The sequence below is a fragment of the Bactrocera tryoni genome, unplaced genomic scaffold (assembly GCF_016617805.1).
Source record: "Bactrocera tryoni isolate S06 unplaced genomic scaffold, CSIRO_BtryS06_freeze2 scaffold_11, whole genome shotgun sequence".
NCBI classification, from domain to species: Eukaryota; Metazoa; Arthropoda; class Insecta; order Diptera; family Tephritidae; genus Bactrocera; species Bactrocera tryoni.
The window spans coordinates 11,659,339-11,677,878 of NW_024395824.1; the positions used below are offsets into that span (position 1 = coordinate 11,659,339).

The window sequence follows — 18,540 nt, forward strand, 5'->3', positions numbered from 1 at the left end:
ATATTTAAAATAAATATAACATTGACAATATATGTCAAAACAATCAATTGGAAACTATTTAAACAAAACCCAAAATAAATATTAAAAATCAGGTATAATTCCATTGAATGTATACATTAACAATACAAGTCAAAACAATCAACTTGTAATTATTTAAACAAAAACTAAAATAAATATAAAAAAAATCGGGTACATAGTTTTTACACAAATATTATATAAATATTTTTTTATAAAATTGGAAACATTTAATAATATATTAATACAATAATTAATATTTTGGACAAAACTGATTAAATCTAATATTTAGGAATTTAAATAATCGAAAAATATTTGAATATTTTATAAAAATATTGTTAAAGTTATAAATTTTAAAACCTAACACGGCAACACGCTATAGCAGATTTGAGGCATTTTAACGTTTTAGTAGTAGAATATTTGGGGGCAACCCGTACCAAGTGACTAATTAGTAGCAGAATATTTGGGGGCAACCCGAACCAAGTGCCTAATTTGTAGTAGAATATTTAGGGGCAACCCGTACCAAGTGCCTAATTTGTAGTAGATTTTTGCGTATGTGTTAGTGAAAAATGAAGGATTGGTTACTTGTAGGTTTATACAATGGTCTTTTTACTCATATAATACACGGGGTGCCATTGACTATCATCGGGGGATTTTTGTAATAAAACAGCGCCGTAACCATTTATGGATGCGTCTGTGTGTACCTGCGTTTCATACGTCTGAATGTTTATATGTACTTAATACTGGTTTTTGACTTAAAAGGGTTTTTAAAGTATTAAATGATTTAATTTGTTCATCCCTCATGTTAAAAACAATGTTTTGCTTCTTCAAATCATTCAGCGGCTTTGCAATTAATGCAAAGTTTCGTATAAACTTTCTAAAGTACCCGGCTAAGCCAAGGAAACTATCTAGCTGTTTCAACGTTTTTGGTAATGGATACTTCATAACTGCTTCCATTTTCACACTTGATGGAGCGACTTGGTTATTTTCTATAACGTGGCCTAAAAATTCCACTAGTCTTTGTAAAAATTGGCATTTCTTTTTGTTAATTTGAAGCCCATAATCTTGGCACAAGTTTAGAACCTTTTCTAATCGAATTAGCGCTTCTTTTTCGTCAGTTGCCGGAATTATAACGTCTTCGATGTAAGGGAGAAGCAATTCCCCCTTTTGTAAAATCTCGAAATATAGCATTTACATACTCTGGAAAAACGCTGGGAGAGTTGCACAATCCAAATGGAACCTTAAGAAATTGAAATTGACCGCTAGGTGTTACAAATGATGTATACTTGCGGTTTGCATCAGGCACGTCAACGTGGAAGAACCCGTTTGTTAGATCAATCGTGATAAATATCTTGGAGCCTTGTAGTCCATCGAGTTGGTCTCCAATTAAGGGCATTGGGAATCTGTCTTTATATTACTTTGTTTATGCATCGGTAGTCTATACATAGCTTGGGTGTGCCATCGCGTTTTTTCACCAATACCACTGAACTGCAGAATTCAGACTCTGAAGTTTCAACAATTCCATCTTCCATCCATTGCTCAACTTGCCTATCAATTATCTGCCTTTCTCTAAAAGGAAGTCTAGTAGGTGCAGAAAAAATTGGCGTATCGTCTTTTAACACTATTGTCATTTTCACATTTGTTGTTTTAGTTTTATTAGGCGTATATAGTTCAATTATTATTATCAATTCTCAATCCCACTAAATAAAAGTTTGATTCTACCAACTTCGGTTTCTTCAATAATTCGTACACTTTATATGTTAACTTTAAATTTACTGCCTGTATCAAACAAAGCTAACCACATCTTATCTGCCATTCCTACTTCTTTCATCATTATATCTTTACTTGTCTTAACAATTTGTAAATTACGTTTGTCACTTTGTATGATTTTGTTTGGACAATTTTTTGACATATGACCAAAGTTATTACATCCAAAACACTTTACACATTTGTCTCTGTCTTTACAATCAATACCTAATTTTATGGCCTTTTACACCGCAATTATAATAACGAATGTCCACTTTCGCTTCAACATTATTCACTGTTTTTCTGGAATCTATTTATACTTCGTTTTTCTGAATTTATTGCTTTTTTGTTAAAATCACTATTTACTTTCTTGTTCTTTTCTTCTTCTTCATCTTTTGATTTTGATCGCACCATTTCGTATATTTTCAGTTTTTGTTCAAATTCAGCTCATACCCTGAGCGCCGTATAAAATGCTTTTATTTAAACTTAAATCCTTATGTAATCGATCACATACTGGATAAAAGCAGCATTCTCCACGTTTCCTCTTGATACGATTTCTTTCATTTTAAAAAAATAATCTTGTACATTTTCGTCTCTTTTTATTTTTCTTTCACTTAATTGTTTTGTGTATGGTAGCACTGTTCGTTGCTGTTTGAAATTCCCAGGAAACAATTCCCTTTCGCTGTTAAGAAATACGTTTGCAGTACCTTTTAATAGATTTTTTAGCAAACACATACTTTTGGAAATCATCCCATCCCATAACAGCTGATGTCTCCTCGAATTCGTTTATCCAAACTTCAACTGGTATATCGTCTGTTCCGTCGTATTGTCGTATTGTTTCTTCAACATCGCGAAAATTCATTGCAAATCTTGACAATTGTGATGGCGCTCTTCTGCTTCTCGGTGTTATTGTGTTCTCTTTTTCGGTTACATAATCGTTGTTTTTAAATGATATAAAGCAATCGTCGTTTTCTCTTTCATGAGTGTTGGTTGTTTTTCTAATTGAATTAGACTGATTAACCCACTTGTCCGCCAATTCGCCGCAATTTCTGTCGTTTATGTTGCCTGTGGCTACCTCACTGCAGTATTCGCCTTCGCAATCGTCGTCATTTTCATCGTCGTCATTATCGTCTTCTGTCGTCGTTGTTGCAACCAAGCAGAATTCCCTTTTTGTAGATTTCGAAAGATGTGCAACTGTACATTTTCCTGTTTGCAGCTCAGTTGTAGCAAGTTGCAAATGGAAATCAATTCTGCTACCGATAAATTTGATGCAATGTGTGCGGACTTTTGCGAATACTCGTCGTCATGCTCGTCGTAATTAAAACATTCAAATTCGCGCAGCCTCTTTCTATTTCGCCTATCACCTTCGTCTTCGAAAATAAATCTATGCAATGCGCTAATGGTCTCTTTTCGCATTCGTCGTATATTTTGACGTACATTACCAAAGCTTTGTACATTCGCCATTTTGAAATATCCAATTACACTATTCCACACATATTTTACTTTAAGGTTGAGCCCCCAAATTCGTGGGCAAGATCAATTATGTAGACAAGATTAATTATATTTAACAAATTAGTAATGTGGTTTATTAAACCAAACTATTGATTTCAAGAATACAATGAGAAAACGATTTATATTAAAATTAATTCAGCTCAATCTTGCCGCACGTCGTACACTTCTTACTCGTCTTGCTGATCTTCTTCTTCTTCTTCTGGCTCTTCTGTGCTGCCATATCGTTTCATTCCCACATATATTATACAGAGAAGGCATCAGATGGAATGCAAAAATAGCGTTATATTGGAAGAAGACGTGGTTGTGGAACTGATTTCACCCATATTTCGAGCCATGCTATCATTGTGGTGTTAAGAAAATATTATATACCGAATTTCATTTAAATCGGTAAAGTAGTTCCTAAAAATTGGTTTTGGTCCATAAGTGGGCGACGCCACGCCCATTTTCCTTCTGCCATTTCTTCCGCAAAATTTAATGTTTCTGACGTTTTTTGTTAGTCGGTTACGCACTTTTAGTGATTTTCAGCATAACCTTTGTATGGGAGGTCGGCGTGGTTATTATCTGATTTCTTCCATTTTTGAACTATATATGGAAATGACTGAAGGAAACGATTCTATAGAGTTTGGTTGACATAGCTATAGCAGTTTCCGAGATATGTACAAAAAACTTAGAAGGGGGCGGGGCCACGCCCACTTTTCCAAAAAAATTACGTCCAAATATGCCCCTCTCTAATGCGATCCTTTGTGCCAAATTTCATTTTAATATCTTTATTTATGGCTTAGTTATGACACTTTAAATTTTTTCGGTTTTCGCCATTTTGTGGGCGTGGCAGTGGGCCGAAATACGTGTACCAAGTTTCATTATAATATTTCAATTTTTACTCAAGTTACAGCTTGCACGGACGGACGGTCGGACGGACAGACAGACATCCGGATTTCAACTCTACTCGTCACCCTGATCACTTTGGTATACATAACCCTATATCTGACTCTTTTAGTTTTAGGACTTACAAACAATATGTAAACAAAATTAGAATGAAAGATTTCTCAGCTCAAATAAGGTCCACCCCCAGCGGTAAGAACTTAAAGATTCTTATTTGAGTTTAAAGTTTGATCATACAATCATACAGTTTTATATTATAATTCAAACATTTGATCCTTCGAGCCGGATAGTTTTATATTACAAGTCAAACACCGTAAAAACATTTATTTAGGCAAGAAGCTCGAAATGTTGGAGTGAGAAAAAGAATTAACTTCAATGCTTGTAATTAATGACACGGACGCACACAGGCAGTAGCAAACCGCACGTAGTGAAGCCCAATATTTATATTATGGCATATGAATGTGACTCGCACAATTGCTTGCACAACAACTTTTTTTGAGAAACAAGTTAAATTTATTTGAAAAACAATTAATAAAAATACAAAAACAAATGAAAGTAATTTTAACAAGTAAATGCCGTCTTCGATGATTTTTCCTTTTTTCTTTCAAGGGTCTTCTCGTGCCGCTCCACACAGAGTCGTATTTCTGTAACGTGACAAATGTAATTATTAAGTACCATATTATATTAGTTACATAAATATCATAAAATCAATTGACACAATTTGCATATACTATTTATAGTAACATCTCTGTATATCATTTATTTGCTGTCCATTTGAAGATATACATACATAGATAATTTATGGTTACCAAAAATAATGGGAAGTGGTTTCCATTATGCCTATTTTAATTTGTTGCTCTTGAAGTAGCATGCTGCAATGTGGGAATTCTATCATTACTACTTACTATTTTCGAAAAATATCAAATGCCGATACATATTTATTGCATAACTTATAACGTAGGTATTTAATGAACCTAAATAAATGAATTTATGTAAACTACAATATCTTTTTACCATACATTTTTTATATTAATTTGTATTATTATATTTCTTTCTCTTTCTTTTTCTCTATCTATTAAAATGGATTTGTTTGGCAATGGTTACTACATGCACCAATCTATCACTACCTTTATTAAAATTTTGTATGTATTCATTTTGAAATTACCTACAACTCCAACCACTTGTTGCGGCTATATATCTGTGTGGTGCGAAAACGAATAATGCTGTAAAAATGTTGTATGTATATACTTTTAATAATATTTAATGTACATAAATATAAATGTGTATTTAAATACATATATTAATAAACATAAACGCCAAATATTTTACTACCATATTTATATGAAAAATTATTGCTAAATACTGTAAATATCAATTTAAATTTCAAAAAACATGTAAATATTTGCCGTTCTCGTGTCTATTTGTCAACCTTAATGTGTTAATTAAATAACAAAACTGAAATGTCAATCTAACAGACTTGACGGCAGTTGTGCTAGTTAATAGCGCGAATAACGGGCGCAGTGACTATGTAGGGTACCATCACAATGTTCGTCCTGAAGTTGGTTTATTAACATCCACTGCACGCACATTCATACAAGAAGGTGTAACAACGGAATACGCCACACAAGTAGTCGGGACAACGCTCGATAGTGGACGGTTATATGCACAATTCTTGAAAAGAAGTTCTCGAGTATTATATAACAATGGCCACAAACAACAAGAGTCACAGCAAGCAGTTGTATCACCAACAGTTGTCACTAGTTGGGTAGGCGATAATTTGCAACTACAATCCAAATCCTTATTAGAGAGTCATAACGACCTTTTCAATGCTGACTTACCCGATTGGCAAGATATTGATGATCGTTTACTCCACGATGATGGTAATATTTTTGTTGGCAATACTGATTTTGCTCATTTAAGTGAAGCAAGGAATAAAAAACAACAAGAGCCTTTAATTAACGATGAGAAAAAAGTTAGCAATTTGATAATCGCAACACTGTTATCACAAAATTTAACTGGTGTTGCTCGTAACAATACGCCAAAACATCTGTTTTCATTGCATACAGTTGGCAATGCAGGAAATCAAAATCAAGAATTTGCGCGAATATTAGACGTGAATAAAGTGATGCCCATCGGCGACTTGGCCACATACACTGTTCGTAATCCCTTTTCACCAAGTGGATTAACTGCAGAAACTATTATCGAACATTCAGAACTCACACAAGACAACGCAGTGAATAATTATAAAAACAATGATAACAAATTAAGCCGTTCACCGAAACAGTACTATCTAAAACAAATGGATCCTAATGGTAGTGGCAGTTCCCTGAGAAATGCTCCGAAGCCACTCTTTAATAGCCAATTGTCAACAATAACGTATTATGGTTTTGCTGACTTTACAACTGTTGTTGGGGAGAGTGTGATTGTTTTTTCTCCTAGCAGCGTTACACAAAATACTAATTTAGGCCGTGTGACGTCAATTAAGGGTGAAGCAACGTTAGGTGGTGTTAGCGATAATGAACAAGAAACAACAATTGGTGCTATAAACGTCGCTATGGAATTTGAAGTTGAACCAACCCAACAAATTAGCAGTTTGCCCAATTTGCAATTAATGGATTTAAATTCAAACATGATACAAAGCGTAAACTTCGTTGATATTAGTAGCGAAATTTCAATAGAAGAGGCGGAGGGAATATTACAAACATTAACAACTGATGTTAATGATAAAGAACTATCTTTAAAAAAAATAAAATTAGTGACCCCATCTATTGAAAATATCAAAATCTCCTATTTTACGGACAAGTTATTAAGTGTAAGTGATAACACTTTTAAAACTTATGAAAATATGCTCGGTTCAACGACTGCATATTCGCGTCCTTCAGACGATGAAGTTGCAGAAATATATGCGTCACTTTCGCGTGTAGCGGCATCACGTGAAAGTATTTCATCAACTATGCAAACAATCGCCCCATTATATATAATAGATAATTCGTTATTATTGAAACTACCTGAAAATACTAACGAACAATCAATCACTAGAACAGTTGAATTAGTTTCAAAAAGTGTAGAAGCATTGCAAAGCAGCGAATCGCATCACACAACTACAGCTATTTTCGAAATAACGCCTACTAATACTAGCTCGGAATTACAGACATTAGGTGGTGCCACAACAATATTCTATGAAGATGATCCTTTTGCTAATTTTGTGGAGCCAGTAGTTAGCGCTACCAAGGCTACAGATATTTTAAATTTGACAGATATAAAGATAACAACACAACCAGAATACGGAACTTCAACCTTAAGTAATATAAAAACAACCTCCGGGGAATACGAAGATAGTGTCGAAACAACTACAGTTGTTCCCAAAATATTAGCAAATATTACTTCGGATGAATATGAAGTCGAAAAAAGTAGTAGTAGTAGTTCTATTGATGCATCTCAAAGCGTTTTAAATGTATCAGAAGTTTCTCAAAATGATACTAAAATAGATGTGCAGGAAATGAATACCGACGATGATATTGTCCAATTGAGAGATTGCATTAGAACATCACAAACTTTTCTCACACAAATAGCAAAAACAATCACCCAGCTAAACACTCTACGAGAGTCGGTTCTACCAGGCGAAGATGAAGCCATAAAATATTCGACAATCGAAACTGTATTTCTGCCTACCTTCGACATTTTAGAAACTACTAAATTTTATTGTATCAAACCACAGACAGCAGCTGTAGGCGCGACAAGCTTTGCCATCGGCGAAATAAACGAAATAGCAAACGATGGCGTAAGGTTAGAGAAACCAGGATTAGATAATATTGACACGGCAACACTGACCGAGAACATGGATGGTGTAAGTGATGGTCTTGACGACGATGACACTGATTACATTACCACAATATCAGCTAATATAATTGAGAGAGACCTTATAGAGTATACAACACCTGATCCTGTAGATAGCGATAATAATAATGAAACTGATGTCAATAATCAAAGTGATAGCGATATAAATTTCAATCAGTCAATTTATGCGGTGGAAGATGATTCGGGTGAAGAGATTGAACTGATATATAAAACATTATATACGACATATACGTATTTGACAACATTTTTTAATGATGACAGCAGTAATAGTATATCGAGTCACACAGAAGTTTTTACGAATATTATAACATCAACTTTAGAGTCCGATATAGATGAAATCGAACCAATTTCTACCACAAAAGAAATATTAAATACAGAGAATGCGTTTAAGCTTAGTACCCGTGATTCATCGAACAATGGTAATAAGGTTAGCAGCAGCAGTAAATTTGTACTACCTACTGAATTAGGGACTATACTGCGTGTTGGAGAGCATGATATTGATATTGATAAAACCGGAGATGCATCAGATGCACATACCGCAACCATGTTTTTGGATGATAGTAAAATAATGAAAACTTACTTTACAACTTATACATACTATACGACTGTATTTGTAGAAGGAGAAACGGAAATCATGTCTAGGACCGAGGTATTTACAAATTATGTAACGGATGCGGTAACATCCACTACTGTATTTGAGATTGACAAACAAAGTCGTATTAATAGTGATAACATTGCAAGTAGTGCGGAGAAGTTGTCAAAATTAAATCAGGATACTGGCGCTAATAACATTGATACTGACACTAAACGACAAAGAAATGATACAATAAGAGCACACGCTTCAATACTTTTTCATGACGACCATCTTGGCTTCAGCAATTATACATTGGTGACGGATATACGTTCAAGCAGTTCGAATGGCAAAAAACATATTATCAATCAAAATCAGGAAGCCTTCTTCGATCAAATCAGCTCCGAAAGCAATACTGACGAAATAAGACCTTCAGCCGTTCTATTATTGCAGACAAGCTTTACCACGTTTACGTACTATACGACAATGTATAGCAATAATGAGACAAACGTTATAAGTCGTCTAGAAACAGCAACCGATGTCGTAACGGAAACGCTTCAGCCGACTAAAACATCAAGTGTAGATGAAGTAACATTACCCATAACATATTTCACTACTTTCACATACTGGACAAAACTGGCAAAAAATGGTGAAATCACTACACTTAGCAGAGAGGAAACCGTATCCAATATAGTAACACCTAGCACAATATCTTCAACACCCATAACAGCAGATGTACAGTTAAGTAACGGGAATATTTTCCAAGGCGAACAACCAAAGACAGAAATATCGAATACCGATCAGTTGGATAAAATTACGACTGTGAATTCTACAAATATTGTTCATAATAGCGTAAGAAACTCAAGTGTTGATAACGAAATCACCAGAGCGGCTTTTGAGCCAACAACTTACTATACTACGTATACATATTATACAACATCATATAATGGAGATGGGACCACAACTGACTCACGATTCGAGACTATAACACATGTGGTTCCACCAACAAACATTGCAGATAAAACAATTGAAGTAGCCGCAGGGGAACGTAATATTGTGAGCAGTGCTAATTTAGTGACTGATATATTATCGTTAGCTGTAAACAACGATGTTACGCCCACACTTGAAAAAAGTCCTAATACACTGCTTTATGACCACAAAAGGATTATTGATGCAGGTGGTGTAAGTACATTGTATTATCGAACGGAAATATTAGCTACAACCGCCATTGATGGTATGCAATCAAATTTCACTAGCAGCACATCCAGTTTACACGTTGATGAATTTAAGCAAGCCCTGTTTGCAAGCAGTATGATAGCAAATTCAGATATCAGTTCGGTACGTCAGTACAAAACGGGACTTGTGCGTTTAATCGAGGGTACCCGTATTGGTAATCATACAACTACATTATATCAATCCAAAGTTATTGGTACTTTCATTGAGAATCGGTATGCGCAAATAATTGAGAGTACATCCAGTTTTATTTTTGAGACAAATAATAATATGATAACCACTGATGGGTCCATTAAACCGTCTCTTACTTTACAATCAACAAATCAGATCGAAGCCACACTAAATGTTGTTGCACTAACGTTACAAAACAGCATTGTTGACAATGCTTCTCATTCAACTGCGGCCAACGAGTATACTAAAGAGGATGAAGAGAATTTCGATGTTGAAGATGATGATGAGGATGTTGCTGACGGTAAAATTAATAAAGAGCGATTGTCCTATCAGTCAAAGAAGCATACATTTACTCCAATAATCCGCCCATTCACTTCACGCAATCGTCCCCAATTCGCGCCAAAAAAGAAAAACGGTGTTACGAGTAGTGCGACAATTATAACACGACATGATTTCACACCAACAATAACTGCGACACCTGCGCTTAAGTCTAGCGGGCGTTTTAGCACTCGTAAGGGTGTATTTACAGGCATAACAATAACCACAGGTGCCTCCGCTGCCATACCAAACAGTTCATCGTCGCGCCGCACTTTCGGGCGTCCGATCAAATCATTATCTTCTACTGGCAGTGTCAGTACATCAAATACACCAGCAATTTTGTCTGCAAGCGGTTTTAGTGTGGGCCGGAACCGTCTGACATCATCGACACGATTACAATCATCGACACGACGTGCCGGAGTTTTAGTGCGGCCCTCATCTGTTTCAAGCAATCGGCAAGGGTTTTCTAGCACTTACGCCAGTAACTCTCGTTTACGTATTAAATCTACAAGCTTAACTCAGGTTGGACAACAAAATACGCCATCTACAGAGAGTTTACCTATTTTGACATCCGAGACGATTGGTGAGGAGTCAACTACTCCAGAATTTCAAGCGAGTTTTGATGAAAATGATGAAGGATCTACAGATGCAGCCCGCCGCAGTCAAAATCCTTTGTTACGTCTTCGGAGACCATTAAATAGGCCGACTGGTTTTATTTCAGCTAGTCAGCGTGTAGTAAACGGAGCGAATAGCATTTCTTCTATTGGTGCTGTTTCACAACGTCGAAATCCTTTAACATTACGAGCTAAAACGACGACTCTTACAAGTGCTACAACAACGACGCAAACACCAAGGGCACGAAGCTTAGAGAGACCTAAATTCAACAATGCACTAGGTAGAACGCGGCCACAAAATAGCCTTTTTCCACCACGTGGTCTATTACAGAGACAAGCAAATCAAGAAACTAAAGAAGCCAAAGAAAATAAAAAAGCTGACAGTACAGAAGGCAATGTTGATATCGATGATGATTTCGAGTATGATGACGAAGATGAAGAAGACAATGAAGATGATGCCGAAGGAGATAGTAACCGTCGTAGGCGTTCTAATATTAAGCAACATAAATTATCAACAGGAGTTGAGAAATCCTCCAAAACTTATAACTATAAAATAAAATATTTATCTACAAGATCGAAATCGATACGTGTACGTCGTGAAGCTGAAACTCCATTACAAAGGCGAAGTAGTTTTCGAAATAGATTCAGGCGTCCAAAGTTAACGGCTTCAGCTACTACTGCCGAAGATCAAAATTATAATGAAGACATTGAGCCGGAAACGCCACCTTTCTTAACTACAGCGGTAACCCGTTCACGAACAAGTGGTCGTTTTGCACCACGCTATGGCTTGCAACACGCCAGTACACAAGCCGTTACAGCACCGGCCACTACTACAAGTACAGGAAATCACTACGCTATCAGACCAACACGCCCCTCTAACGGTCGAGCTCAATTCACGCTACGTGAAAAAGATACAACCACAACAACTCAAAAAGGTTTGACACGCCCAGGAACTAGCCACTTTCGACGTCCACAGACAGCAGCCTCATCTAGACGTTCGTCTTCTCCAACGATTAGCAATAGGCGGAAAACATACAACAACAATAGCAATTTGTCACAAGATGCAGTTGCACGTAGCACGTCTTCGCGTGTACGTACCAACTTAAGTCGCACACGTACAACCGTGCGTGGACGCAGTCGTAACGATTACAATGTTGATACTGTTGTACTACCATATGATGGCACTATAACTATTACACATGTTATACCAGCCGAAGTAACTATACCTGTCATCAATGGTAAAATTACTGAATATAAAAATGTTGTGACAGCTAAAACGAGCACGGAGATTTTGTCTCCTCAGCAATATACCACTTTTCTGGGTAGTAATGGACAAACTATGTTGGCATTGACCCGTGAAGACTCAAGCGTGAATTTCGGTGGAGTTACTGAGGTTACACAGTACGTACTTCATGAGTCGCCGACGACAACCGTTATCTTTACACCCACTACAATACGTGGCCGCAAAACATCCTTTTCGCACGTAATACCATCAACAGTTTATTCAGTGGAAAATGTTATTTCAACAACTCAGCCACAAATTTCACCAAACGCGCCATTGGCAAACATATTATTATCGCAGTTGCTGCTCGGAAATATAGGTCTACCACCGGCTAATCCATTACTTGGAGCATTAGGGGCGGCAGCAACACCTGCACCTATTCAGTTAGGTGTAGGTAGTTTAGTACCGCAATTACCACCCATACCGGTTACTGAATATCGCACGCATACATCTACATATGTTACAACAGTTTTTGAGGGTATGTCTACCGTCTTACCCGTTACATTCCAGGGCAAAAAGATATTGACTACGGTCTACGATACAACTGCGCAAACAATAACAGCTACTGAGTTTGTGACAGATACTATTGTTACAACACCGACACAACAAACGCATTCCGCACCACAGGTTAATAGCTTGCTGATACAACAACTATTATTGCAGCAACAACTACAGCCACACATTGAACAGCCACAGCTACCAATACTACATTCCACGGTACCGAATTTACTATTAAGTGATAATTTGCAAGAACTTGATACGAACCATATACGACTTCCTAAAGAAAATGATAATGATATAGCAGTTAACGAGGATTATACGCAAAATAATAAAACTAGCCGAAAGAAGTCGCGAAAGTCCAGCAAAGGACATAAGCGTAAACATCAATCATTTCAAGATGAAGTGCCAGAGCGTTCTAGTATAATAACATTGTATGTATCCGGCCGCCGACCCGGTGAGTTTAGTACAATTTTAAGTACCGTACCACTTGGCTCTGACTCCACAATACACAAACGCCAAGCCCCTGGTGATCTACAACAAACTTCCAAAATTTATACAATCCATGATTTTTACGCATCTGATGGCAGTGAATATGTGTCTACATATCTAATGCCGCAATTGAAGGATGATAAAATGAAGAAACAGATTGAATTAAATTTACTTGAAAGTGGTGGACCTCATTTGGTGGACCAGCAAACGCAATCGCTAGAGAGTATTGTCGGCGATGTGGATACATGGATTGCGAAAAGTACGCACTCATTTGAAAACGCAGTAACACTTGAAAAACAATTAGTGCCCACTATGCCGCTGCAAAGCAGAGACGCTCAAATTACAGAGAGTATTTATCTTAAGCAAAGGTCGAACGTGACCGGACATAAAAAGATAAAAATAATTTTTTAATGTAATTGACCTTACTGAGTTGCCATCCTCATGCTAGTTTGAGGTCATTAATATTGTCACTGTAGGCACGAAAGCGTCGATAAGTATATTTAAAAATATTATATTTGGAAAGTAAAGAGACATTCACGCGTACAACCTGAGAGGCAGCAGTAATAAGGACGACGAAGAGGAGGGGAATGAAACTGTAGAGAATGGCAAAGAAGAAATTAAGGTTAAAAAACAGCAGGAAAACTAAAATGGGCCACTCATTTACTTTGGGGATAATACGAAACACAATAATGCCCAGCAAAATCCTGTACATAAATATTATTAAAAACAAAATCACATTTCTTAGTGCAAATTGTAATAAGACGCATAATGATATAATGGTGGACAGGAGCAAAAGGAGTGCATTTCGTTTAAAGAAATATAGGCGTGTGCCACCACTACAATACGATAACATGGACGACGATGTGTTGAAAATGTTAAACGAGTATGATAGTAGTAAAAATAATATAGCTTTGAATATTGTTAATTTAAGCTGTAGATGCAAGAAGGTAGTCGTACGGCGTAGAAAACTGCCAACACCGTCGTCGAGAAAAGTAAACAATACAACAACCGACTATAGTTAAACAACCTATGTACTTGTGCATCACGACGTAAAATTTTTATAAAAAAAACAAAAACAGCAACAATGGAAACAATCACTGATACCAGAGAACAACATAAACAAAAGTAATCAGCAAGCATATTCTGTGAGTGATGGAAGCATGGCAAACCTTTTGTATGTTACGCTGCCAAATATAATTTATAATTTTAATATATACTCATCAGTGTGTATCAAAAATATTGTGTATAAAGATAAATTTAATAACTTTCCCGGCCCTGAAAAAACTCCTAACCATCCTATCTTTCCATTCCAAAACTTGGACGTATTGTTATCAAGTGTATAAAATGTAGAGAGTATTACAAAATATGTAGCATTTTATAAAAAGTCGCAGAAATCTGAAGAAACAACTTCAAGGAACTTGGAAGAACCCGCAGCTCCGAGCAGAAGTAAAAACAGACGTGGGCGCAAAAGGAAGAATCATGGGCAGCATCGGAGAAACCAAAGCCCAAAATTTGTAAAAAAAAAAACAATAAAAATGCCGAAAACCAAAATAAGACGCAGACAAAATCATTATTTTCACAGCCACCAGATATGCTAATACAAACTGTAGTCAAGAATTTTTAATGAGACAAGACTGGTTTCAACAGCGCTGAGTTCAAATCAAGAAAGCGGCGGAAGAAAATTTGCCGAAAACACGATCAATTCCTACATATGGGATATAACACGAACCAACTTAGTTCATGAAATCGCTTCAAGAATACTAAATGAAACGATTTTACGCACGCGGACATATACTATATTTAAAGGTTATATAAGTATTTCGTTCAGTGGCACCTCTTCATTGAAACATCGATTAACCCAGTATGTCGGATTAGCAACAAAGCACCTTCCTTAAGTCATCTTGTCATTTTCATATATTCAATATTCAAGCGGCCTTGCTATTGACGTAGTATATGTCTTGCATCATAGAGATTGTTCCATTGATTACATACTTGCGTTATCCATTTTTTGTAAAAACAGCATATACACAATCATAACAGCAAAAGCACTGAGTTTAACCTTCACGTTTACACCTGGCAATAAACTGGCTTAACATCCATCATAATGGTGACTTTTTCTTTATTTTGTTTTCTATTGAAGGGAACTTACTGTTATAACATTTCAGTTTCATCATAATACCATACTCAGTTTGACTACAACTAAAATATAATGCATTCTATGCAATTTAAAGGTAAATTTTAAACAAATGTCGAATTTGTTTACCAAAACGAACAGGTTCAGCGAATGATCCATGCGTAATGTTTTATAATAAATAATAAGGCAACGTAAAGCTCATGTTATTTTAACATTCATGCCTAATGAAATTTCTCTTGCAAGAGTATGAATGTAAGGAAATTAACTTGTAAATGAATTAGATGATGTGGCGACCTCTTCCTTACAGATACTTCACGAACACACGTTTTCCGCTAACTTTAAGAACTTTATTCAAGATATTGTGGATATTTTAGAATCCACGCCACAGTTCTGCTTATAATGATTTATTTATTTCTAACTAATAACATAAATATAATAAAACAGACAACATTCATGCTTTGCAAAATAATTCTATAGTACGAGTAATTCTGTTTCAGTTCAAAAGCCTATATGTTATTTTTTGCAAATTTTATAACTTTAAATATTACCTTAGTAATCAATATGACCTCTCGTGGCATGGACCTAATTAATTTTCCAATAAAGACAAATCAATATTTGCCCATTCCTTTTGGATTAGTTTTTTCACCTCTAATAAAAGGAAAGATTGGATTACTTTTTTCAATTTCAATACTGTTTGGACCTATCGGAATACACTTCTTGTATAAAATGCCAATTGTTCCAATTTATCAAAGTTTTTTGTTTTCCAAATGTCTTCGAGTAGGCGCAGCGTTATGAAATTGTGCGTTATCATTGTCGGAAAGTCGTTCTATCCAAAATTGGTCACCAAACTTCACTAGCACGTTATTCAGAAATGTATATTTCTGAGTTCATTTTTTGTAACACAAAAAAATCAGGAGTCTTTCCAGGATGTCCATAGCGTATCATAAGCGATCCTCCCTTAAAGTTTCTAGTTTATCGGTTTTCTCTCTCACGACGAATATCTTGATAATAATACTGAAAACTGTTGGGTACATATACCTAAATTAAACTTTTTCTCTTTACTAAATAAATATGAGATTTCAAATTCGATGTCCTTACTTTGCAGCAAACTAAAGTCACGCCAACTTATATCTTACGTCTAGGTTTAGCACTTTCCTTTTCATATCGAATGGTGTCGTCTGCTTTCAGGATTGGTTAGACGCGTGAATGAAAAGACAATTAACACCGATTTAGCGAAAGGCTTATGTTCTCATTAACAACCGAACGACTGATTTTTCGAACTTCTCTTTCCTTTTATTACAGGTGGTTGGCCTGTTCGAGGAGTTTTAACATAATTTTTGAGATCCTTTGGAAAATTTTCGATCGTATTCTTATTCTTTTTAATCCTTATTGCAGTATTTCATATGGAAATTCAACATACTACTATTGCATTGAAACATTGTACCATATAATTATTTTGCGCAATGTATTTAGATTTGAGCACATATCAATGGCAACGAGTTCGCCAAATTACTGAGATTGAAATAATTCAACTACAATTTTTAAAATTATAAGCTAATCAAATAATTTCCTTAACTTATTAGCATAAGAATTATATTAACTCCGATTTCATTTAATTTAAAAAACTAGTTATCAAAGTGGTGATAGCAACGAAAACGCTATTAACGCGCTTTAGGACGTAGTAACGGCAACGCTAATGCAAATCGAGAAGGTTGTGGTTCGAAAAAATTTATTTTTACCCTACCTCACTAAATATACTTTAAAACAATTAATTTTTCTTCCATTAATTCAATATTATCATGGATTCAATTTTGCAAAAATATTCAGGTTGCAACATTATCGTACACAGCCTATTTTTAGTCTGAAGGGATCGTGAAAACATGCTTGTCATTTGATTCCTTATTTATGATAGTAAAAATTTTGGCCCACGATTTCGTATCAGAAACACAAAATAGCTATAAAACTATTTAAAAAATAGCAATCAACTTTGTATCAAAAAATTAAATGTATATATGTATGTGTTATTACCAAATGTTGTTTGACCAAAATATAAGCATATGCGACTATCAAATAACACTTTAAACTATTAAACTTCTACTAACTAATTTAATTTAATTTTGTTATATAAAGTTTTATCCATGACTTCCTTATCTATTTCTATATTCTTCTGTTTACCAAAAATATTTGAAATATACCATAGATATTTTAACAGAAAAATACCCGAGTCCACTTTTTTATTCGAAGAAAGGGTAAGAAAAATACGCGAATTCAATACAAAATATTGATTTCTTCTTAGTATCAGAAACACATACTACCAGAGGAAACACTTTGCAAATCTTCCAGATGTATTAAATGCATGTAATTATAATACATTTTTTTATTTAATTTTTTTTAGAAAATTTGGCTGTAAGTTTATTGCTGCTAGAGATTATAACAGGGTTCCCAAAGGAAGGGAGCTTTATACATAAATGCATAAACATCAACAAATTTTCAAAACTGTTTAGGAGGAAACCAACACCATTTTTCTATAACCCACAGATATTCTGTAACCGGTTTAGACCGGTTCTGCCTGCTTGTTTGAAGTAAACAGCGTATTTTACGATCATTTTATTTTACAAAATTTATAAGTAGACTAACGGTGTCCGAATCGGTTACGTGTTCTATGTTTGGATAGCAAAACGTTTTTGAGTGCACATTTTTTTACATTTTTGAAATTACTGTGTTTAAGATATTTAGGTACAATGCCTAGGCACTGCGTAAATAGTTCCAACAGTTTTTTTTATGTGTGCGGAGAACTAACTTTTAAACCGCAAAGACGTAATTTTATTCAGCTTGTGCTAAAAGCTTACGAACTGTATTTTGGTGTTAAAGTTGGGGACCAAGACAAAGCATGGGCCACTCATATCTGTTGTAAAACTTTATTATCAGCTTTAAGACCTATCAAACACAGTGAGCAACCTCCTATTCTAAAAACACCAGAATCTTGGAGTCTCGATGGGGAACTAGAATCGACTAGCTCTTCAAGCGATGTTACAGAAACCACAAAGGAAATGACAATTGATTTTTTATTTGATTTACCAGGATGTTCAACAGTGCCGTATCTAATTCCACAGGGTGAACTTAATGACTTAGTTCGAGATCTAAGCCTTCCAAAATCGCAGTCCGAACTTTTAGCATCCAGACTCAAAGGTTGGACCTTTTACAGAAAAAGGCA

The 18,540-nt window shown here is 35.4% G+C and overlaps 1 protein-coding gene across 1 annotated transcript in view; it reads left to right on the forward strand.

Moving 5' to 3' along the window:
* Positions 1-17,455, forward strand: part of LOC120779775 — an 83,456-nt gene extending 66,001 nt beyond the window's left edge. Inside the window, exon 3 of the mRNA XM_040112153.1 lies at positions 5,631-17,455. Within this exon, the coding sequence (XP_039968087.1) occupies positions 5,631-13,603 (7,973 nt within the window). The 3' untranslated portion in view covers positions 13,604-17,455. The remainder of the gene's footprint in view (positions 1-5,630) is intronic.
* The last annotated feature ends 1,085 nt before the right edge of the window (positions 17,456-18,540 follow it).